General features: G+C 38.6%; 2 protein-coding genes across 2 annotated transcripts; one reads left to right on the top strand and one right to left on the bottom strand.

Moving 5' to 3' along the window:
* Positions 1-85: 85 nt before the first annotated feature.
* Positions 86-6361, bottom strand: ppp1r7 (protein phosphatase 1, regulatory (inhibitor) subunit 7). Its single transcript, XM_084912808.1, has 10 exons — positions 6253-6361; positions 5453-5548; positions 5220-5275; positions 4940-5005; positions 4622-4752; positions 4357-4519; positions 4085-4201; positions 3896-4000; positions 3699-3785; positions 86-2987 (listed from the first exon to the last, which is right to left on the bottom strand). Exons 1-10 carry the CDS (start codon positions 6359-6361, stop codon positions 2811-2813), a joined length of 1107 nt encoding a protein of 368 aa, XP_084768934.1. The 3' UTR covers positions 86-2810.
* A 13140-nt stretch (positions 6362-19501) lies between these two features.
* Positions 19502-25225, top strand: LOC146367619 (uncharacterized). The gene is made up of 6 exons (XM_084913475.1): positions 19502-19969; positions 21748-21930; positions 22022-22279; positions 23668-23766; positions 24041-24058; positions 24342-25225. The coding sequence occupies exons 1-6, from the start codon at positions 19903-19905 to the stop codon at positions 24413-24415; spliced, it is 699 nt and encodes a 232-aa protein (XP_084769601.1). The 5' UTR covers positions 19502-19902; the 3' UTR covers positions 24416-25225.
* The last annotated feature ends 65 nt before the right edge of the window (positions 25226-25290 follow it).

Here is a 25290-nt window from a genome sequence, read left to right as displayed (position 1 = left end):
TACATAATCATTTGACGGTGAATCAAGTTTCACACTGTGCTTTATGAGACTCTTTATCTTTGAAATTAAAACTAAACAAACCTGCTTCTTAAGTAGTGTCATTTTATTGTTATTTGCATCATACATTCAGTTTGAAAACGGCATCAACCAAGCCCAAAACCTGAAGACTCAGTCCTAACAACAAGGAGCAAACAGCAATCTGAACAGCTGCTCCCTCAGTGACCAGTCAGAGTCATGTCATCTTAAGTATCTCGCACAAATCTGTTGTGCTGCCGGGTGAAAACAAAACAAGAGGAAAAAGAATGTCACTTTACAAAGGGAAGGTGATGGTGGAACTGACTTTCTACATCATGGCATGTCCAAACTCTATTTACAAATACACAACGTGATACTTTCAATCCCACTGGCCAGTTTCAGTCAAGCTGAATATAAAAATAACATTACATTCATTTCAATTAAGCAAGAACGTCAGTGCTGATAGTCTGATAATTGTTCTACTGTTAATTTATGCTCACGATCACAAGCAACTGGATTTAAAAAGGCTATGATCATGAGCATAATAAACAGCTGTTCTGCGATAGAAACCAACATTTCAGCGTGGGTTTTAGGCTACAGTGGGAGATTTAAATGCCAACTCAGGGTACTTTTAACGATTCAAAGGTTTCCAATGAATCCAAATAAAATCAGGTTATAATTATGAGTGCAAAGGGAGCACTTAGTTTAGCACTTCTCATTTAATGCACATAAATTTGATGCTTCTCTACTGTATTCATGTGTGAACTTAAAAGCCCTGAGGTGGGAAGTTCATATTTCATATAAAAGATGCATCGCATTTTAATTGTACCAGGGATAAAACCAAGTGCACTCAAGCATATACAGGAGCACTATATACAGGAGACCCAAAGAGTAATCTCTTAACTTTGGTTCCAGGCAGTCATTGTATTGTTTAATCTGAGAAAATCCTGTATTAAATGTCGTCAATAAATACACAGAAATTCTTTTTTTTTTTTTTGGAAGCCATCCTAAATGCCAAATGAATCAATGCAGTGTCTTCACACATCTGCTGAATGTAGTTTAGTAGTTTATAAAGACTGTCTGTACCAGCAGCATTAATAGTCTATCTTACATTAGTTATCATGAGATCAAACCAGCCAGTAGAATGTAAATGAAGGAAAAATCTACATTTAGATTTTATCGGTTCAAATAAACTTTTTGAGCATTTTTTTAGCCAAAGAAATCACCAAGCTGTAATCTATGAAGTATTACAGCCACATTAAGAAAAAAACATTATCAGTCATTTTGAGAAAACAGTCAAAATGTGGAGGTTACAGTTGTTGTTTCGAGACAAACTATCATGGTTTTTATACCCCCTGAGTTAGTAAAATCGAGTAACAAGGAAGGAAATGATTTCTCTTTTAAGGACGTTGAAAAGTTTATACAGAAACACACAAACTCAGAAGAGCTGATTTGTACAACACGAAATGACTGGCAGTGGACAGATGTGAGGTTACCAGTGGTTACACTCTCGTCCAATAAAGAGGATGCACGTTTGATCACAATTTGTTTCACTAACTCATGTAAACAAGGCATTTTTTAGAGGGTAGTGCAACCGTGGCAGTTGGTCTCAAAACAACAACGGTAATCTCCACATTTCGCCTTTAATCTCGAAATTTCATCTTTATTCCCAAAATGAGCAAGAATGTTTTTGTTTTTTCTCAATGTGGCCCTAATACTCTGTCATAGTAATCAGTGATCCGTTAAAGGCTAAAAAAATAAAAATAAACTAAAAAAGTGACGGCACCACCGATTACAAAACCATCATTGTGGACACATTAATTGTTCTTACATTCTCATGAGTTTTATTTTACTGCAGAGGTCACTCTTGTTAATCAGCAAATGGATCTATAAGCTGTAAAATCTCTGAACAAGGAACAGACAAGGCTGCTGGACATCAAAAAAAAAAATCCCCCTTCTGTCAGTAACAGAACCAGTTTATTAAAATGGTAAATCAAGCCGTAAAGGATCCGCTTTCCTTAAAAAGGACTGATGAAACTGCACCTTTACTGCGCTGCTCTGAGTCAGCATGATGTCATTATGGCACCGTGAGCTTCGTTTTAGAGGCTTCTCAAACTGTCACAGTTGGTACTGAGTTTGGAACAGTTTTGAAGCTTGCTGAAGCCGAATGCAATGGTGAGCTATATCCTAAGGTTTAACATAAGCAGCTTCTATTATGTTATAGACTTTCCCTTTAACGCTGAATTGTTCTTTTACTTAATGTGTCTCAACAACCCCCCCCCCCCCCAAAAAAAAACCCACCCTTTCTCCGCCCAAATGAAAGAAGTAAACTCACAAAATCCCTTAAATATACAACAATGCCTCCAATGTTAAGAATTCCTCTGCTATAATAACAGTGAAACTTCAATAGTGTGATAAATAAGACTGATTTCATAATTTCCTCCACTTCATGAATGAAAACAGCACATTCCAAATGCAAAACAACACAAGGGGGAAAAAAGTGCAGAGGAAAAAAAATGTGGAAATGAGTGTACGGTAGTTTTTCATTTTCACAGGTCCACCTTAATAAATAAAAGCTTCCACACAAAAGTACAGATTCAAGGTTTGAATGAGTGCATACATGCATACATGTATGTTGAGTGAGCAGTGGGTGTGCTATATGTTGGAATGTGTGACGCAGCTATATAATCGAGTGAGGCCAATGTGATTCCAAAGGTTGTTGTTTGTGTAGGCAGGACAGGCAGGGAGGTGAGGGAGAACACTGTGAAGCTGGCAGGTAAATCGTACGCTGCAGCTTAGAAGCGGATAAAGGTGGCGTCGATCTGGCGTACGCTGGGCAGCGCCAGCATGATCTTTCGCCGGTACTGTGGATCCTTCTGTAGAGGGTTTCTTTCAAGGTAGACCGTCTCCAGAGAAGTGGCGTTCTTCAACTCATCAAGGTCAGACCAGTTATCTATCTGATTATCGTTCATCTGAGGAGATATTACAAAACAACAAGAGCAGTGAGGGTGCACCATCAGTTTAACTCATAACAATATAAGAACTACACTTTGAAACTTTTTGTACTGACCCACTGTTTAAAGAGCAACACACTGAACGTAGCAACAAAAATTGACTTTTACAAAAGTTTCATTTTAAATGTGCTGCTCAACAAAAAAATTATGCGATACAAATACACGGGTACTTCACCTAATTATGTCTTACTTTGAATTTTCTGTCATTTGTTTTGTCATTTTTGCTCTCTGTCCAACCAGCCCTCTGGATGTCCGCCTTCATTACATCCACCCACCCTGCCTCCACTCTCTTCTTCACCTCTCTGCGCACTGTTGTTTTGAATAACTGACCCAGGGGAATTAAACCCATCCACCTTCACTGCCTCTACTCCTTGCATCTTCACTTTTCTACCCATCTCCCAGGTGTCTCATTCCTCTTTTCTCCAGTGCATACCTCCACCTCAGCAGGATCTCTTCTATCGGTTCCCTACCCACAATGTCATCATTTTTATTAACAAGCAAAGGTGTAATTAATTATTTGATGATGGTTGCCTTTTAATGCATGCCGACGTTAAATTTTGTTACTGTTTTAAGAAACTTTTCTTCTTCTGTCAAACTGTCAGCAGTGAAAAATGGGCTGTCTGTACTGAGGCTGTACATTAAACAACATGTCAAACAAACTATTTGTACCCAGAACTCCTGCAGCTCCGTCAGGTGGCTGATGTTTTCTATTTTCTTTACTCGATTGGCTGCGATGTCGAGGGTGGTGAGTTTTTTCTGTTCGGAAAAACAAACATTGCTGTTACATGTTTGCACAATTCAACAGTATGGAACCCTATTTTCTTTTATGTCTTTTGGAAATGTGTGCCTTAAAGTTTATAACTCACATTGTTTTCTAACCCCTCAATGACCTCAACGCCATTGTGGCTCAGATAGAGCTCCCTCAGGTTGATGAGGTTCTGAAGCCCCTCAATTTTCGTAATCCGGTTGCTCTGCAAGTAAATGCAAACCCGATGATTATCTGTTGTCTGGAGCGTGTGCGACTGTAATCAAGTGATGAATATGCGTGATGATACCTGGATGCTTAAAACAGTCAGGTTGTGTAAAGCGTCCAGATTCTGAAGCCTTGTTATTTTATTAGTGCCAAGAAACAAACTTTGCAAAGATGTAAGTGAATCCAGGTTTTCAATGACCTGTGAACACAACAACATGAAGGCAAAACTTTAAAATCACATCACAACTTACATTTTCCAACAAATCTTCATTTATATTTTGCAAACAAAACCCATTATTTACATAAGGAGTTCAAAACAACTTCTCAGTGCAGCACAGTCCCTTCGTATCTCACCCTAATGCGATTGGAGCCGAGCTCCAGCATCTCCAGACCTGTGAGGTGCTCCAGATTCGCAATGCTGCTAATTTTGTTGTGAAGCAGAAAAAGTTTCTTCAGCCGAGTCAACTGCTCCAAACCCTCCACCTTCCTCAAAACGTTAAATGACACGTCAAGCTGCCTGTGGGTTGGCAAAACAACAGTCCCTCTCAGAATAAATATACCTTGATATCTGAGACTTTTGTTCAGGCTTACGTAAGAATCACAGTTTTGTCACACTTACTCCAACTCTGTGAGGTTGTGCAGGTTCTCCAGTTTGCGGATCTGATTGTCATAGAAATCTAGTTCTCGCAGGGCACTCAAACTGTCGAGGTTTTCTATCTTTTTGATGAGGTTCTGCCGTAAGGAGAGCGTCTGCGTGAAGAGAGGAGAGGCAAAAATAACAGAGGATACCATCAAGAGCAGAATTAAAGTGCACGTGACAGGTCCTTATTTTAGAGATGAATATTTTTTTAAAAATGCAGATGAAACCAAAATGCCAATAAAACGCCTCAGACGTCAATGACACTGTTGCCAACAGCATCACCTAAATAATTCTTACTTTAGCCTTCTGTAGCACCTCCAGTCCTTCAATCTTTCCAATACGACAGTGAACAAGATCGACATCCTAGAAAGAAATATAGACACCATAAGAGATCACGCAGTCTATGGTTACTAGCCATTATGGCACAGCACCTGTATACAGATTTACACACAGAAGTTTGTAAATCCCAAAAAACACTGTTAATATGAACTCTAACACTATAATCTTCACTTTCTTAAACTCCAAACAAAACAAGTCATCAGAGATGAAAGGCAAGTTCTTCAAAACTTAAACTGACCTCTTCCTCAGGGTCCAAAGTTATGGTGTCCATGTCAACAGGAGACTCTTCTTTACCTTTAATATGAGCAAGAATGAATGAAATCAAATTAAAGCATCCGCTGCAATCACAAACATATTGTCACATAAAGATTTTATCTAAGAAAGTATTTGTGAGAAAATAACACAAGCAGCATGCCTAATTTGTAAAATAAAGCACATTTATTGGCTGGGTAGGAGGTGATGATGACCTACTTGTAGCAGTGGGCTGATTAGGGTCCACATCGCCATTGATGCTCTTCCTCCTGGTTTCATCGTCACCAGACTCCTCAGACTCTCCCCTCCGGTCCACTACAGTACGCAGACAGAAGAGAGCCTCAAAACCTCAACAAAGATTCACAGCTTCCGACTGGTTACACACATATTTGGATGATGCCAAGCCCAGGTTTATCTGGAGCAGCTACCCTCTGTCTCCACTATCACAAGATCGTGATAGTGCACATTTCTGTGCTCTGCAACGCGCTCAAATTGTGGAATAATGCGTGGAAAAATGTGAAAGCACTACAACGGATTTTTACCTATTAGTATTAAATGTTGCGGGATGTGTCCCAGCTTTATTTTCATTTTTTTAAAATCAGTTTGAACGCGCGTTACCTACTGAACACACAGGCGACACATTGCTAAGCACGTTAGCCAGCTAGGTTGCTGACTGTATCACAGCTAGCAGCTTTTACGAGCTGAATCTGAAACATGTTACATGGACGGGGGAAAAAATAAACGTCTATGACTATGGGGTACTCAACACACCCTGAAACGCCGCTGTAGATGGCCTTTATAAAGATAGCATGAACTGACGTTAAATTAATATCGTCAGCTAGCGTATTGTTATTAGCCTGTTAGCTAGCAAAGCAAGGATGAAGGTTTGGTTAGTCACAAGAGAAAAACATCAAGGAGCGTGCTCAGATGAAAAAAGACTCTTTTATCCAAATGGCCGCCAGGCTACCAAGCTATAACGATCACAACACGGCTGCACCCTTGAAAATTTGGCTACTCACCTTCCATTTCTTGAAGCTCTCCAACAGACAGGGAAGCCATGTTTCCTGTAAACACTCCTGACAACCGCGCAGCCAATCCAGTGGAGGCATACGCTGACATCAGCCACATGGGGGCGCTGAAGGCCGCTGGAAACGAGCATCAACAAATTATACGGTAAGGTTTATATAACTCAGGACATAAATGTAACACTAGTTGACAAGAAAGTACCGTTGCTGAACTTGCATTATTTCAAATGCAAGCTGTTTTTATTTCCTCTCTTATTCTGTAACTTATTGGATTTTACACAGTACACCTGAATATAAATCTGCTAGACTGCACAGTGCAGTTTTTTTTCTTTTTAAAAAATCTGTTCAGCAGATGTTATACATGCAGTTAGAGCTGGACTGGGACAAAAACATTGGGCCTGGCATCAGGTTGGTGCAGTTGTTGTAGGGTTAGTTCTTAGTTGCCCTGCAGCATGGGACAATTAAAAGCTACACATTTAAAAGCTATTAGCAATGACTCATGATCAAAGCAGCCATTCATTTCATCTGAATCCTTGAATCCTACCTTCCTAATTATGTCCCTTCATCTATTTTCTTACCACGTTAATATCATCTTCCTCTGTGGCTTCCTCCTTCTCCACAGCTGGTGGTTGCAGCAGCAGCACAGCTGTGACTGTGAGGTCTGGTAGTTGTTACTACTGTTCTGCAGCAGCACCGACACCTAACATGTTGGTTAATTTGAGCACTGTAACCCCTTTCAGACTGATAGATGTTATTAGCTTTGTTTGTCAGCTGTTTCTTTAGATTGCAACCAATAATTGTATTAAAGATGTTTTCCTTGAGTGGGACACAGTGTGTTGCTTTTTGAAATCTTATCCTACTTCACTTTGTCTGACAGGGTCTGTCTAAGTATATTCTCAATTCAGCAGGTCTGGCATCAATCAGGCCTCGGTATGTAGTGAAATTGAGCTCACTTTTCAAAAAAATGTGTTAATTCAGTTACAGTTAATTCATGATTTAATAAGGGTGCAGTTATTTTCTCACACAGGGCTGGGTAGGCTTGGATAGCATTTTTCCCTTAATAAATGAGATCATTTAAAAACTTAATTTTGTATTTACTCTGGTTATATCTATCTAATATTGAAATTTGTTTTATGATCTTAACTTTTTAAGTGTGACAAATATGCGGGAAAAAAGGAGAAAAAAAAAGAAACAAAGAACGTAAAGAAACATTCTTTTTTAGGGCACTGTATGTCTTTGTAGGTTCTTAGTCATCCAGCTCCTGGTGGCCTTAAGTGCTTGAAATGAAGGCACCTGGATTTCTTTTTGATTTATGAAGATGTTTCATTTCTAGTAGGAGAGTCCCAGATGGGATAGTCCTGTTGGAGGTGGTTCTGAGTCACTCACACACCCTGTCATCATGTAATTAGTTAAAAGTCATACGAGCCACGATTCTGAATCACGGCAAGGGTCATTAAAGTGCCAAGACTCCTTTGTGAGATATTACCCCACCTTGCCATCATGTGCGCCAGTGAGGTCAAAGTGTATGACTATCAGGATCCCCTCCACTGCAAGGTTGCATACTGCAAAATAAGTCCAGATGCATATCCCATGATGCATTGAGCATTCCTGCTTTACTCACCTCTTTTATCTGTCTACCCTGTGTACCCCCAACCAGTCACAGCAGATGGCTGCCCCCTGGTTCAGCTGGTAGTTTCTTCCTGTTAAAAAGGAGTGTTTCCTTCCCACTGTCACCAGCTGCTAGCTCATAGGGGGTCATCTGATTGATCATCATCAGATTTAATTGTTGGGTTTTTTTGCTGTGTTATTGTAGAGTCTTTACCTTACAATATAAGGCACGTTGAGGCAACTGTTGTTGTGATTTGGTGCTGTATAAATAAAACTGAATAGAACTGAATTGAATATCTTGTGATTGGAAGGTCTGTTATTTTATTTGCGTTTTAAGCAATTATTTGGCGCAGACTGTAAAAATGTTGATGTTTATGTAGCACATTAATGACTCAAAAGAGGGAGAGATGACAATTTAAAGTGAGCAGCATAACCACTTTACATATACAAGGTGAAAAGGGTGCTTGAAGTAATTCTGTCTGATGTAACATAAAACAGCCCTGCCTCTGTTACATTTCCTGCAGTACCACAGCAGGTTGTTTATACGACCACTTCCCATGCGTGCTGCGTACCGCCCATCTTAAGAATTCCCTTGCATAAGACTGAGGCGCTGCTGTCGTCCACAAAAGACCTGATTACAACATCAGCATCCAGATAGTTAAAATTTCTAAAAACATAACAAACAGACACTGCCGATTTGAGCCCACGGTGTCTAATCAATGTGTTTCTGTTATGACGACATGAGTGTGATTGTGTAACATGTTAGATATGATTTTTTTAAAAAGGAACATACAATTCTTACTTGACATGTTATCGGGGGTAAGCAGAGGTGTGTCTGCCAGGATAGGAGAATAAAGGTTGTTTTCATGCTTAACTAGCAGCTAAATATGTGTCTAAGCTGCACCTCCCAGAATCATTGACCAGTCAACTCAACACACAAATGTAAATATTAACTCTTCAGAAGAGTAATGACAAAATTAGAACATTTGTCTGAAAGTTGAAGGCACAGCAAACATATAAACCGCAGAATATACAATATACAGGTGGGTCCATAAGTCATTTTTTCCTCAGTACACCAGCACAAAGGATTAAAAAAATGAAATTTAAGATTAAAGACTATGCATACTGTAATCTGCTAAAGTATTTTGTTAACTGTTTGCACTACAGCAATTCTTATGCACTCTCCCCCAGAGGCTAAATTGGCAGAGAACAATTTAATGGCCCGATGAGGATCTGTCTGGTCCCTTGTTATTCTATGATACAAAGAGGAGTAAATGTATTTTAGTAGTAAGCGCAGACATCTTTTTTTCCTCCTGTGGTAGCTTCAGTCTGCTGATTTGTTTTGACTTTGTTTTGAATTTCCTCTCTTGAGGGTAAAACTCGATAACTCAGAGACATCACAACCCAGCCTGAAGTTAAGCGGACTGACTCCATAATCCACAATCAGATCAGATTGCTAATTGGAAGGTCAGGCTCCTCCAGCATGTATGTCAAAGTATCCTTGGGCAAGATATTAAATCCCAAGTCGCCCCAGATGCATCCATTGAAGTATGTGTGTGCGAATGTAAGGCAAAGTTCTTAGACATAGAAAGAAGCACACGTACGAATGTTTGTGTGTATGGCTGAATAACACTCGTAGTAAGAAGATGCTCTGAGTGCTCACACAGAGTAGAAAAGTGCTATATGTAAAGTCAATTTAAGCATATAAAATGAGTTTCATTGTTTACACTTTCAACACATCTCTGACAGCAGCCAGCAGCTGTGTTAAACTGGACTGACTGCAGGATTTGAGCAAAGGGAGAAATCTGCTCTCAGGGATATCAGGCTCAGGGTTATCCCTCTATAAATACCTTAAATTTAGTGCGTCTCCTCCAAAAGTGCATACCTGTCGTAGAAACACAAGCAGGGTAGAATAAAGTAATAGAAACATACAGGTGGTAGTCGAACTAGAGCCCTTGAATAAGTCAGAGTCGTGTCAGGGTTCAGAATTCGTCACGTGATAGGCGGTGACGGTACTTACCGGTGGATTTAAATTAGGAGACAGTCCGGCAACTTTTGACAATTATGAATCTATAAATGCGTCGAGTTACAATATTTACATACAAATGGAAAAAATTAAAAAAAAAGAAAAAAAAAAAAAAAAGATGACGTGATGGCTCTGATTTTAATTATTTACGGTTTCCATGGTTACGCAGCGCTGTTTTGAATTATCAGTCGAGTCCTTTGCTCTGACTTCTTAACTTCGCTGTTTTGAACACACGCTCCCCGCACCACACACACCAACAACAACTCCACCTCACCGGACAGCCAAAAGAGAAAGCAAGGCGGAAGCCTGAAGTCAGGTGAACCGAAACGTAAAAGCCTAGAGATAAGGATCGGGTCTATCCGGCTATTGCTGTCGTTGTGTCTGTGGAGTAGTTTCTGTTAAAGCCTGATGGACCGGTCATCCTTCGAGCACCATTTTAATGAGGAAATGGCTTAAAGCACGCTGTTGCTGTGGAGTTTGTGCTTCTTTGACGGATGAACAATCTGACACCGAGCTCCAGTTACAGTACAGTCCTGTACGCGTGTAGAAATGTATTCATTGCGCTTTGTTTTGATCCTATCATTTCACGTACGCCGGAGTCTTCCTGTCGATGCAGGTAGGAATCACGTCTTTAAAAAAATTAATATGGTTTCACTGTAATTCATTAAATAAATAAATAAAATGTATAGGATTGCTTAATTTCTTTTGACAGAACAGCAGGGACGGCTTTCAGCAGCTTCAAACAGTGCATGAATCCACCCCTTTTCTGTTATTCTCTTTAATCTTCGGGTGGTGGATTTGACTGGATTTAATTCTTTCACAGGTCGTTTTATTTGTATGTGCAGGACTCCTAGGAATATAAAACAATGTCTGGCCATGTAATCAGAAACTGAAACGAGCGAACAAACAAACAACCAAACAAAAGTTATCTGTGGGCGTCTTATGTTGAATTGTATAAAGTTATACAGATACAAAACAGGCAACTTGCACAGTACATGATTCTTTTAAAATTGCATCAATTTGACAAATGCAGTGAATTTTAAAATATGCATATATATATAGAGAGAGGGAGAGATGAAAAACAATCAAAATATACCGAGGGATGTGACGCTGCAAAGCATTTCAAAGAGCTACACTTGACACCGACTTGATTTAGTGTTGGTTATTTCATCAACTATAAACACTGTGTGACAGAATGTAGAAATCACCGCATCTTACTGTTATTTCACACCACGTGATTAACATAAAATGTCTATCCTGCGCCAGAAAGCAGAAGTATGGTAAATGCAAAATATTTACTAGAAAGGCTATTAGCTTTTGCTTTCAGTTTTGCTTTTGTGAAGTGAAAGTTAGATACATCAGTGCAGTGTGATTTGGTTATTCTCCCTCTAAGGGAGGGATTATGTAATTGGTTGTGTTTGCAGTCTAGTGCTCCAAAGTTTTTTAGGATATCATTTTCAGACTTTGTGTGATGGTAGATACCAAAAACAGCTCGAGATCATTTAATTTAGGTGAAAATTGGGTCAAGATCAAGGTTCAGCAAAAACTTCATATTACCCACAATTTTTTATGGATTGTCTTCACACTTTGCAACAATATACTTGTGGGACACGAGTACCTAGGCTGGCTAAGCATTTGACTTTCATCTTACTTTTTAGCACCCATTTACAGTTTGCCCATTGGATCATCTCCAAACCTTAAAGCAATATATTAGTCAAACAAAGCACTATCTTTGTTTGAGTGCTAAAGCCTGCCCCTCCACACCCCCCAATACAAGGTTATATGACTCTACAATGACACAAAAAGATTAATATACTACAGTAGATTTTCATATTACCAATGAAAAAACTTTTTTCCTCACAGCTCACACATTTACATCTCCTATGACACCATGTGAAACGTGTCCATAGGAAACTAAAGCTTGCTGTTAATAATGCTCACATGATAATATGATAAATTATTGTGTGTGGTTCTATCTCTCACGCCATCTCCATAAAAGACAACAATAAATAAATAAAGTGTCAATAGAAAATTGTACTTAGTAGTCAGTATAAGCTTTTAATGATATAAGTTTGCATATGATAGAATACTGCATGATGACCTTTTGATGTGTTAGACTGTTGTTCACTACAAAAACTTGTTCTGTTCTCTTTCTTTGTTTCTTCTCACAGCGATAATAAGAGCTGAACCACTCTTATCTTCACTCCCTTCTGAATCCCACAACACACACATACACCTGCATACGCACATACATACGCACTAACATTCCTCTGTCTATGAACAGATGTATTCACTATTGTATTACTTTTGTATATAAATAAAGACCAGAGCAGTAACAGAGCGCACTTCACAGGGCCCCCACTCTGATGTGAGCGTTCTGTGACCGCCCTTGCGAGTAAAAACTGCAGCGTGTGTGTCTCCACTCTCTGACTCTCAGCTGAAGAAGTGTCATTTAGAATAAATCTCTTGACATAAAGCTACAATTGCATTTCCTTTTTTCTTTATGTGTTTTTAAAATTTATATCTGTTTTTTGTTTTTGCCCATATTACATTAGATACCGTCGTACTGCAGATGCAGCAGTGGAGGGGTGCAGGAAGTCAGCAGGTTGAAGAGCAAGTCCTTCTCAATGGAATTCCTTTAAATGTCCCCCTCTGTCCCTACACGTAAAACCCTGTTAAAAATCAAGATTGCTCTAAACGATCCAAGGACATATAAATGTCGTCTGTGTTTATAGCAATTTGTTAAATAAGCATATTAAATAATATTAAATTAATACACAGTTGAAAGGATTCAGGTCTTTTCTACCTTTTTTTTTTTTATTTAAATTCAGTCATATTGTATGATTAAATGCTGCTGCTGCTGCTGCTGACATGAACACTGAAATCGGATGTATTCTATGGATGTTCATTTAAATTTGTTTGCTGCTTGTGTGATTACAGATGCAGTGAGAATCATGTTTCCCAGGCTTCCACTGAAGACATCCTAAAACTTTCCACATACTGAGGATAGAGGACATTGACGATGCTATGTCACTGTTCCTGTCCAAGGAGAAGAGCCTACAGGTTCTTTGTGTAAATAAAACTGATTTTAATGGAGGAATTTATGTTGCCAGACTTTCCTTTTTTTGTGAAACAGATAAGTAACTGAAAGAAACTAGAATAATAAAAATATTTTTGTCATGTTCAGAGGGTTTAAGTTGTTCCAGAATTCTTTTCAGCTCCTGAGCTTGTTCTTGAAAAGCACTGTTCTTTGCTTCTTCTTTTAGAGCCTGATTATGATCTTTGAAAAATTCATTTTCCTGCTTCATCTTACAATATTTTCTCTCGCTTTCTGTAATTCTCTATCATTTTTTTTGCCTGAAGATCATATTGAGGAGCCAGGATTTGATGATGCATTTGAGCTTTTTCCTGCTGAAAGTCACTTTGCAGCTCACACGTGCTTTGATTTCCATCATCATTTTCCTGTCTGAAAAATATTTGCAGACCAGTGCTTTACTGAAAAGACATCTGGTTATAAGCTCATGTTTTACCAACTAATGTTTTATATGACAGACCTAAAACTTACACTTTTGCTCTGATAAACAGTTCGGCTACATTCTCACATCACATCGTTTATTTGCTGGGTGTGACAACTAAGTTCCCCTTCAAAGGACGTTTTGGTAACAGCAGCTAACAGTGTCAAAAACAGCAGCACTTACTGAGAGAAATCCTGAAGAACTCAGCTCAGTATCATTGTCATCAGACAGAAGTAAGCTTCTTTAACAAAGTAACAGAAACACACCGGCCATCTGCAGTCATTATGGGGTACAGAGGGTTAAGTCTGACATCACCATCTTCAAATTCCTCAAATATGAGCGATCCCTCTCATGTACTCATTTTTAATCTTGTTCATTCTGCTTACTTTATATGAATATGGTAGCATTTTCAATTCCTCCACTTCCGCCTCGACTTCCTGTCTTTCTGTTAGTGGCACCATGTCCAAACCATGCATGACAGCAGGTCTGACTATCATTTTTTAAGTCTTCCCTTTTATGTCTTGCTGCTCATTCATCATGCTTACACCTGTCACAAGTCACCACTAATACTTGTCTTCATCCTGTCTGCATCCTCTTTTTTACGTCTCTTCTGGACTGTCCATTGCTTAGGATGGTTGACCCCAGATATTTAAACGCATCTACCTTTGCTACCTTTGTTCTTTGCAACTTTACTGTTACACCTGCTCTCTCTAATTCACACTCGTGTATTCTGACCTTCGTTCCTCTTGTCTCCAGTGTATACCTGCACGTCTCCAGGCTCTTTTACACCTGCTCCTTATTCTTCTACAGATCACAATGTCATCTGCAAATATCAGGTATACCATGGCCTTGTGCGACTCGAACCAAAATGAGTACATTTAATCCAAAGCAAATAACCCCAGGCAAACAGATAAGTGTGGGTGAGGAGCTGGCTAAGATGGGACAATGACTTTTAGCCATTTTTCCCTGTGAAGGAAAAAAGATTTCAAACTTGCATGTATATCTTCTCGCCAATAGTATTAGATACAAATAAGGCTTTCATGAAAACACTGAATAAAAATGATACATATTTGCTAAATTAGGATAAAATAGAAGGCACAGAGTGATACTAAATGGAGAGCCATTTGTAAACCGTAAGAGTCTCTTCTAAGGGAACAAAGAGCAAAAACAGCCAAACAGCAGCTACATTAAAGTATTTAAAGTTAATTTAAATGAAATAAAGAAATGCAACTAAAGTGGGGTACAAAAAACTTAAAACCACAGATACAGATAAGAACACACTGTCTCACTAAAGTAGCATATTCTCCAAACCTTTGTTAAAATCAAATAAGCAAACAGTACAAAGCTTTAAACTGTTTCACAATTTCTTTTTATTTTATCATGAAATTATGTTAAAGCTCATGCTAAGAAAAGTTTCCAACCCAGTTCAAGAAAATGGAGAAAACCTCCATTAATCTTATAATCAACCATACAAAGAAGATGGAAAAGCAATAGAGAATGCACTGATGCATGCTCAGGTATCCAGGTAAGTAAATCCCAAAAGGCTGAATCTGTTGATCTGGACGTAGCGTTTTCAATGGGAGAAACATTCTCCTTCAGTCACTTGGATGAGTGAGGAAACATTTCTCCCACTGAAAACGCTACGTCCAGATCAACAGATTCAACCTTTTGGAATCTAGAATGCAAATGATGGTTGATAAATAGCTATGTATGCAATGTGACCACTGGCTAAGTTAGGCCAATTCATAGCCAGTGGCCTCAAGGAACTTTATATTGCATGGTAAAGACCCTGCAATATAAAAGAAACCCCCAACAATCTAACGATCCCCTCTGAGCAAGCACTTGGCGACAGCGGGAAGGAAAAACTCCCTTTTAACAGGAAGAAACCTTCGGAAGAACCAGGCTCAGGAAGGGGCAGCCATCTTCCACGACTGGTTGGGGCATAGATGGTACAAAACATGGACATAGCTTGTTCGTTGGAAACATGAAGCCAATACAGAAGAACCTTAAGTGTTCTTCTGTATTTGAAGAGCCTGGATTTGCTGTCTCATTTTATCTTTTTCATTTTGAAAAGTCTGTTTCAGGTCACACATGCTCCCCATTGCAGCATCATTTTCTAATCTCAATGCCTGGTTGTCCGTTTGGAGATTTTCAACTTTTAGCTGCAATTCCAGCTTCTCTTTTTCATACTCTTCAAGCTGAAGGTGCATTTCTTCTTGCAGAGCCTGTTCATTTTGTCTCATTTCCATCCAACAATCATTTATCGTTTTGGTAACGTCCATCCGACAATCATTGATCGTTTTGGTAAGCTCCTGTTCCAGAGCTTTGTTATATTGCCTAATTATATTTTTCTCATCTTCAGAGCTTTCGAGTTGTCTGAGAAGCTCTTCAATATTAGTTCGGAATGCCTGGTTGTCTGTTTGGAGATCTTCAACTTTGAGCAGCAATGTTATCTTCTCCATTTCATACTCTTCATGCTTACGGTGCATTTTTTCTTGCAGAGCCTGTTCATTTTGTCTCATTTCCTTCTGACAATCAGACAACTTTTTGGTAAGCTCCTGGACTTCCTGTTCCAGAGCGTTGTTTTGTTGCTTTATTCTGTTACTGTCATCGTCAAAGGATTTGAGTCCTCGCGAAACAGATTTGAGCTCCTTGACTTCCTCCTGAACAGCAATGATTTTTGCTTCAATTTCTTGTTTCAGGTCTTGGTTTTGATTGTTCAGAGACTCATTTTCCTGCTTTAATTCCTCATACAGTTCCTTAAATTCTTTGAAATTTTCCAGGCTTGCGTTTGCCTCATGGATGTCAGTTTGGAGAGCCTGGATTTGTTTTCTCATTTTATCTTTTTCCTTTTGAAAATTCTGTTTCAGCTCACACATGCTCTGTATTATAGCATCATTTTCTAATCTGAATGCCTGGTTGTCCGTTTGGAGATCTTCAACTTTTTCCTGCAATGCCAGCTTCTCCATTTCATACTCTTCATGTTTACAAGGCATTTTTAAGTTGTTTTTAAGTTTCTCCAGAGCACTTTTCCATTCCTGATCATTTTGTTCATAAGCACTCTCCTTTGCTTGAACTTGTTGTCTCAAAGCTTGATTTTCACAGTGCAAATAGGCAACGCAATAGTTCAGCTCTGAATTCTCCAAGCAAAGCTTCTCATTTTGTAGTTGTAGTTCCCTTTTTTTCTTGTTTTTAGAAAACCCATATTCTTTGAGAAGCAGTTCAATGTTTTTTCGGAGGTTTTCGTTCTCATCTTTGAATTCCCTCACTTGCTGGCGAAGGTTTTCATTCTCTTCCATCACATCACTGGGAATGGAGGGGGACTCAGACATTTTTGTAATTTAACTAAAGTTAAAATCTACTACTACTTACAACAGTACTAACTGTGTTCCTTGTTCACTACAAAAAAGTGTCTCAAATTACAGTCAAGTGTATAAGCTGTTTGCCTGTTCAGTGAGGTTATAACTGAATGGACGTAGGGTTTGGGTTACTAAAGGAAGCCTGTTTAAGATCAAAGGAATTCTAATAGAATGTGATGAGTCATGCTGATGTCATAAGAAATATGTGATGTCACAATGAACATGTCAGATGAAATGATGGAAAAAATAACAATAGCATTATCTGGTAAATTGATTAATGATTCCATGATCTTTGAACCTGTAATGGACTTTATTAAAAAATTTAACAAGTGAATAAAATGTTTTTAGATAAATGTGTATTTTAATGAAAATTTGCTGAGCTCTTTTGTGCAGGATTGTGATGTGTGCATTGTGCCACATTTAAATCTGGCACAATGTAGACTTTACTTTAAAAATAAAGTAAAACAATTTATGATAAAGTTAAAAAAGTTCTGTATTGGCCTTTCACTGCTCTAATTTCTGAAAGACAGAAATTAGAAATTTGTATCAGCAGTGTCATCCTCTGAATGCTTCATCACACTGTGAGTTATGTTTTTATCCTTCAAGACTGAGCTGATGGAGAACAGGGTTTTTTAATGTATTTATTTTACTTAAATTCACCAAGTCATCATCATTACCTCAACTTGAGTGCATAGATGATCCAGTTTTTGTTTTTTTGTTATTAATGGTCAAAAGCCCAGAATTCAATGCAGTTATCAAAGCCGTATTAGATGACACACTCCTAACATCTCTTATCAGTTTCAACCAGACCTCTTCAATACGTAAGAAAATCAAATTGTCTTGTTTTACAACTGAAGTTTTCTGCAAGTGAGATTGTTGTCACCAGGGCCACAACCCATTAACTCTCAACAGGTAACCACACCATTCTTCGTTCTCGAGAATGCACGTGGGAAGGGTCTAAGCTGCGCTGGGCAGATCGTGTATTTGCTGACAGCCAGTTGTACCTGACTCTCAACCAGAATGACATGTGGACAGCCCACGTACAGGAAGCGGTGGCCATCAAAATGGTTTGGGACCAGGAAGTGCAGCAAACAAGAGCAGAGAGACTCCATCTGCAGGAGGGATGCGACCACTTCCCATGCGTGCTGCGTACCGCCCATCTTAAGAATTCCCTTGCATAAGACTGAGGCACTGCTGTCGTCCACAAAAGACCTGATTACAACATCAGCATCCAGATAGTTAAAATTTCTAAAAACATAACAAACAGACACTGCCGATTTGAGCCCACGGTGTCTAATCAATGTGTTTCTGTTATGACGTCATGAGTGTGATTGTGTAACGTGTTAGATATGATTTTTTTTAAAAAGGAACATACAATTCTTACTTGACATGTTATCGGGGGTAAGCAGAGGTGTGTCTGCCAGGATAGGAGAATAAAGGTTGTTTTCATGCTTAACTAGCAGCTAAATATGTGTCTAAGCTGCACCTCCCAGAATCATTGACCAGTCAACTCAACACACAAATGTAAATATTAACTCTTCAGAAGAGTAATGACAAAATTAGAACATTTGTCTGAAAGTTGAAGGCACAGCAAACATATAAACCGCAGAATATACAATATACAGGTGGGTCCATAAGTCATTTTTTCCTCAGTACACCAGCACAAAGGATTAAAAAAATGAAATTTAAGATTAAAGACTATGCATACTGTAATCTGCTAAAGTATTTTGTTAACTGTTTGCACTACAGCAATTCTTATGCACTCTCCCCCAGAGGCTAAATTGGCAGAGAACAATTTAATGGCCCAATGAGGATCTGTCTGGTCCCTTGTTATTCCATGATACAAAGAGGAGTAAATGTATTTTAGTAGTAAGCGCAGACATCTTTTTTTCCTCCTGTGGTAGCTTCAGTCTGCTGATTTGTTTTGACTTTGTTTTGAATTTCCTCTCTTGAGGGTGAAACTCGATAACTCAGAGACATCACAACCCAGCCTGAAGTTAAGCGGACTGACTCCATAATCCACAATCAGATCAGATTGCTAATTGGAAGGTCAGGCTCCTCCAGCATGTATGTCAAAGTATCCTTGGGCAAGATATTAAATCCCAAGTCGCCCCAGATGCATCCATTGAAGTATGTGTGTGCGAATGTAAGGCAAAGTTCTTAGACATAGAAAGAAGCACACGTACGAATGTTTGTGTGTATGGCTGAATAACACTCGTAGTAAGAAGATGCTCTGAGTGCTCACACAGAGTAGAAAAGTGCTATATGTAAAGTCAATTTAAGCATATAAAATGAGTTTCATTGTTTACACTTTCAACACATCTCTGACAGCAGCCAGCAGCTGTGTTAAACTGGACTGACTGCAGGATTTGAGCAAAGGGAGAAATCTGCTCTCAGGGATATCAGGCTCAGGGTTATCCCTCTATAAATACCTTAAATTTAGTGCGTCTCCTCCAAAAGTGCATACCTGTCGTAGAAACACAAGCAGGGTAGAATAAAGTAATAGAAACATACAGGTGGTAGTCGAACTAGAGCCCTTGAATAAGTCAGAGTCGTGTCAGGGTTCAGAATTCGTCACGTGATAGGCGGTGACGGTACTTACCGGTGGATTTAAATTAGGAGACAGTCCGGCAACTTTTGACAATTATGAATCTATAAATGCGTCGAGTTACAATATTTACATACAAATGGAAAAAAAAAAAAAGATGACGTGATGGCTCTGATTTTAATTATTTACGGTTTCCATGGTTACGCAGCGCTGTTTTGAATTATCAGTCGAGTCCTTTGCTCTGACTTCTTAACTTCGCTGTTTTGAACACACGCTCCCCGCACCACACACACCAACAACAACTCCACCTCACCGGACAGCCAAAAGAGAAAGCAAGGCGGAAGCCTGAAGTCAGGTGAACCGAAACGTAAAAGCCTAGAGATAAGGATCGGGTCTATCCGGCTATTGCTGTCGTTGTGTCTGTGGAGTAGTTTCTGTTGAAGCCTGATGGACTGGTCATCCTTCGAGCACCATTTTAATGAGGAAATGGCTTAAAGCACGCTGTTGCTGTGGAGTTTGTGCTTCTTTGACGGATGAACAATCTGACACCGAGCTCCAGTTACAGTACAGTCCTGTACGCGTGTAGAAATGCATTCATTGCGCTTTGTTTTGATCCTATCATTTCACGTATGCCGGAGTCTTCCTGTCGATGCAGGTAGGAATCACGTCTTTAAAAAAAATTAATATGGTTTCACTGTAATTCATTAAATAAATAAATAAAATGTATAGGATTGCTTAATTTCTTTTGACAGAACAGCAGGGACGGCTTTCAGCAGCTTCAAACAGTGCATGAATCCACCCCTTTTCTGTTATTCTCTTTAATCTTCGGGTGGTGGATTTGACTGGATTTAATTCTTTCACATTTGTATGTACATGATTCTTTTAAAAATGCATCAATTTGACAAATGCAGTGAATTTTAAAATATGCATATATATATAGAGAGAGGGAGAGATGAAAAACAATCAAAATATACCGAGGGATGTGACGCTGCAAAGCATTTCAAAGAGCTACACTTGACACCGACTTGATTTAGTGTTGGTTATTTCATCAACTATAAACACTGTGTGACAGAATGTAGAAATCACCGCATCTTACTGTTATTTCACACCACGTGATTAACATAAAATGTCTATCCTGCTCCAGAAAGCAGAAGTATGGTAAATGCAAAATATTTACTAGAAAGGCTATTAGCTTTTGCTTTCAGTTTTGCTTTTGTGAAGTGAAAGTTAGATACATCAGTGCAGTGTGATTTGGTTATTCTCCCTCTAAGGGAGGGATTATGTAATTGGTTGTGTTTGCAGTCTAGTGCTCCAAAGTTTTTTAGGATATCATTTTCAGACTTTGTGTGATGGTAGATACCAAAAACAGCTCGAGATCATTTAATTTAGGTGAAAATTGGGTCAAGATCAAGGTTCAGCAAAAACTTCATATTACCCACAATTTTTTATGGATTGTCTTCACACTTTGCAACAATATACTTGTGGGACACGAGTACCTAGGCTGGCTAAGCATTTGACTTTCATCTTACTTTTTAGCACCCATTTACAGTTTGCCCATTGGATCATCTCCAAACCTTAAAGCAATATATTAGTCAAACAAAGCACTATCTTTGTTTGAGTGCTAAAGCCTGCCCCTCCACACCCCCCAATACAAGGTTATATGACTCTACAATGACACAAAAAGATTAATATACTACAGTAGATTTTCATATTACCAATGAAAAAACTTTTTTCCTCACAGCTCACACATTTACATCTCCTATGACACCATGTGAAACGTGTCCATAGGAAACTAAAGCTTGCTGTTAATAATGCTCACATGATAATATGATAAATTATTGTGTGTGGTTCTATCTCTCACGCCATCTCCATAAAAGACAACAATAAATAAATAAAGTGTCAATAGAAAATTGTACTTAGTAGTCAGTATAAGCTTTTAATGATATAAGTTTGCATATGATAGAATACTGCATGATGACCTTTTGATGTGTTAGACTGTTGTTCACTACAAAAACTTGTTCTGTTCTCTTTCTTTGTTTCTTCTCACAGCGATAATAAGAGCTGAACCACTCTTATCTTCACTCCCTTCTGAATCCCACAACACACACATACACCTGCATACGCACATACATACGCACTAACATTCCTCTGTCTATGAACAGATGTATTCACTATTGTATTACTTTTGTATATAAATAAAGACCAGAGCAGTAACAGAGCGCACTTCACAGGGCCCCCACTCTGATGTGAGCGCTCTGTGACCGCCCTTGCAAGTAAAAACTGCAGCGTGTGTGTCTCCACTCTCTGACTCTCAGCTGAAGAAGTGTCATTTAGAATAAATCTCTTGACATAAAGCTACAATTGCATTTCCTTTTTTCTTTATGTGTTTTTAAAATTTATATCTGTTTTTTGTTTTTGCCCATATTACATTAGATACCGTCGTACTGCAGATGCAGCAGTGGAGGGGGGCAGGAAGTCAGCAGGTTGAAGAGCAAGTCCTTCTCAATGGAATTCCTTTAATGGTCAAAAGCCCAGAATTCAATGCAGTTATCAAAGCTGTATTAGATGACACACTCCTAACATCTCTTATCAGTTTCAACCAGACCTCTTCAATACGTAAGAAAATCAAATTGTCTTGTTTTACAACTGAAGTTTTCTGCAAGTGAGATTGTTGTCACCAGGGCCACAACCCATTAACTCTCAACAGGTAACCACACCATTCTTCGTTCTCGAGAATGCACGTGGGAAGGGTCTAAGCTGCGCTGGGCAGATCGTGTATTTGCTGACAGCCAGTTGTACCTGACTCTCAACCAGAATGACATGTGGACAGCCCACGTACAGGAGGCGGTGGCCATCAAAGTGGTTTGGGACCAGGAAGTGCAGCAAACAAGAGCAGAGAGACTCCATCTGCAGGAGGGATGCGTCAAGCTGATGAAGCATTTGAACCTTTCTGAGAAACAGTCAGGTATATTTTACTTCAGGCTGTTTTCCTGCCTGCTTTAAACACTGTGGAACAAAATCAGTTCAATAAAATGTTGAACTTAGAGAAACTTTTTTACTCCTGCTCCGACTGCCCTTTTTAAACTTGTCAGATTCTCCAACAATAACTGTAATAACATTTTTATAAGCAACCCATAAGTATAATATGCAGTAATTCATGTCTGAATACAAAAATAACAAAATATTTTCAATGACATATACTTGAATGATACACTGCTCTTCAAAAGTCTCAAGCCGCCCCTCATTTATTGTTATATGTTTCTAGGAAAATGGGAAATAAGTGCAGTGACTTATTGAAATGTACATTTCTACAAATCTGTGCACTTCTAACAAGCTTGAAAGTCAATATTTGGTATGACCACCTCTATTCTTCAAGATTGACTCCTTTGTTCACAGTGAGTCATTATCTGGAACAAACACTAAGCTGATATCTTTAACTCCTTTGAAGTGATTACAGACCTAAAATATGAACATTTAAGTACTTACATTTCCATCACAGTTGGGCAGACTTTGTTAAGAATAAGAAGACGATGTTACTTGGTCAACTTTGATTAGCCTGCTACTGTAGAAAACAATAAAGTTAGTTTAAATTTATCCTTACTGTGTCATATTTGATTTGAGGATATGCTGAAATTCCTTATCCAGAAACAGGACATTTATTTATTTAATGCTAATCTTTTTAAAATGCAGAAAATGCATAATAATGTATCTCATAATCATTTCAGTTGTTTAGTTTTAAAAGCCTCTTTGAAAGTAGTAGTAAAGGAATGTAGTACAGTGCTGTGCAAAAGTCTCGAGCCACCCCTCATTTATTTGAAGTAGGTGCAACGATTTATTCAAACATGCGCAAGCGTGCACGGAAAAAAAAAAAGGCAAAACCAGTTTGTCCAAATGTAAGAAGCTTGAAAGTCAATATTTGTTATGACAACCTTTATTCTTCAACACGCGCTGAACTCTGTTAGGCAAGCTTTTTGGTCATTTCTTTAAGTAGTATTCAGGAATAGTTCTCTGGGCTTCTTCTAGTGCACCACTGTGGGTTTTTCTATATAGGTGTGTTTTTACTCCTTGTCCAGCCAATGTCCAAAGAAAAACTTTGAACGCCTGGACTTGAACTGTTGTTAATGACCAGACAAGAGTCTGGCTTGAAATACAAGATATAAACAAATAAGGGGCAGCTCAAGACTTTTGCACAGTTATATATGACACTAAAACAGAAAAATGGGCATGTACTTAAACAAAACAACTTTGTTCCATGCAGTTACAAGAGTTCACCTCCACATACAGGACATACGTGTTTTGGAGCGGAAATTTTTTTGTTGACTGTCGGGTTACAAATTTAACATATTTTCTTAGTTCCAGGAATTCTTCACCTTCATCTTCTGGTCCCAGTCCTGGCGCTCATTGTGTTTGGTGTACTAATTATGGTCAGCATCGTTATCTACAAAATAAAAGGTGGGCACTGAGAATTTTGCTTTCTTTCCATTTAGATGTCAGCACATGAAGTTGTGCATCCTTTATTCACAGTTCACTGCAGGCTTAATGTAGCAACAAGATGCATGTTTAAGAGGTGACTGCAGTCCAGTGTTTCACATTGTCATTTAACAGAATGTGCTGACCTTTATCTCTGCCCTAACTTTAAACTGTCACATGATTTTAATGACTCTTATACCCAAGACAAGTGTAAACTATGTTCCTGTGTTTTGTCTTTTTCATACTTGCTATCCAGGTTTCAGGCACCCTGGAGGTAAGAAAACTACAACCGTCATGTGTTCACTTTATTTTCGTGCATTCGTGCACACTCGAGTCCTAGTGAAAGATTCAGAAAGTTAAATATTAAGTGAAGTCAAACAGACTCCCTTTGCTTTTCAAAGGTGTTTGTGGCCCAGTCATGTGGTCTGTCTTAAATGACTGTAACTACCTAGTCAGCAAATTTCTGCATAAAAAGTATAATTAGAGATTAAAACCACATATTCATGAACTCAGTAACATGTCACATACCATAATCTGTGTTTTTCCTTTCCCCACAGGTGTCATTGGCTCAATTGTCCATTACCACAGAGATATGAATGAAATGACTGAAAAGGATCGGGAAATTGTGTAGACGTCTTCTGTTACAATACCTCACAACTGCAATAATACAAAAAAAAACTGATGATATTTCCAGCATATTTCTGTATGAAAACTGATAGCGTAGCTCCATGAATGTCAGCAGGCCTTTGCGATGTGTAATTCAAGCTTTAGGTAACATTCCTGCCTCCAGTGAAACATAAGCTTTTGTTTTTTGCATTAAAATTGCACAGTACTCTGTTTTATGTAGAATATTTAAATGTTATGTTGTTTTGCTACTGAGAGACTGATCAAAGTGTCAAATCCTGGTTGTTTTGAACTAAAAATGTGACTGCAGCATCTTTACTTGAAAAGCTTTCAGTGTAGTTGCATGTCTCTTTATACCAAACACTGTTGGGATTCCTTGGCCATGAGATTATTTAAGTAAATTACTTTTTTTTTTATTTCCTACTGCTTTATTTAGTTATTTTTTCTGTTGGCATGTCAGGTAAGAGGAGAGCAGAATAAAAGTATAATCTGTAATTCACATTAACCTGTGATGTCAGAGTTATCACTTTATTTAAAGTAAATCCTGATCATGTAATCAGGAGTGTCCTGTAGGTTTTAGATGTGTCCTTGATCCAACACAGCTGATTTAAATGGCTTAATTACCTCCTCAATATGTCTTGAAGTTCTCCAAAGGCCTGGTAATGAACTAATCATTTGATTCAGGTATGCTGACCCAGGGTGATATCTAAAACTGTAGAGTTGGACACCCCCGATGTAAATCAATTGACCAAATGCCAAGCAAACAAGAAAATGACTTTAAATCTAAATGATAGTGCATAATAAACAATAAATATTTTATTTGTTCAATACTAAAGATGTTTGTTTGAGGTGCTTCCTTTAAGCTGTGGTCCAGATCTGTGT

The sequence above is a fragment of the Perissodus microlepis genome, chromosome 18 (genome assembly GCF_051167445.1).
Source record: "Perissodus microlepis isolate ML-2025 ecotype Zambia chromosome 18, ASM5116744v1, whole genome shotgun sequence".
Lineage (NCBI taxonomy): Eukaryota > Metazoa > Chordata > Actinopteri > Cichliformes > Cichlidae > Perissodus > Perissodus microlepis.
Note: the sequence above shows the minus strand (reverse complement) of the source record. Positions and strands in the feature narration are given on the sequence as shown.

Excerpts from the sequence above, each read along its gene's own strand:
- ppp1r7 (XM_084912808.1), bottom strand. The coding sequence starts at position 6,361 with ATGTGGCTGATGTCAGCGTATGCCTCCACTGGATTGGCTGCGCGGTTG. Across the intron at positions 5,549-6,252 it reads AGAGCTTCAAGAAATGGAAG|TGGACCGGAGGGGAGAGTCT; the intron begins GTGAGTAGCCAA and ends TGCGTACTGTAG. Across the intron at positions 4,202-4,356 it reads TCGGCTCCAATCGCATTAGG|GTCATTGAAAACCTGGATTC; the intron begins GTGAGATACGAA and ends TTGTGTTCACAG.
- LOC146367619 (XM_084913475.1), top strand. The coding sequence starts at position 19,903 with ATGCATTCATTGCGCTTTGTTTTGATCCTATCATTTCACGTATGCCGG. Across the intron at positions 21,931-22,021 it reads CAACCAGACCTCTTCAATAC|GTAACCACACCATTCTTCGT; the intron begins GTAAGAAAATCA and ends AACTCTCAACAG. Across the intron at positions 22,280-23,667 it reads CCTTTCTGAGAAACAGTCAG|TTCCAGGAATTCTTCACCTT; the intron begins GTATATTTTACT and ends ATATTTTCTTAG.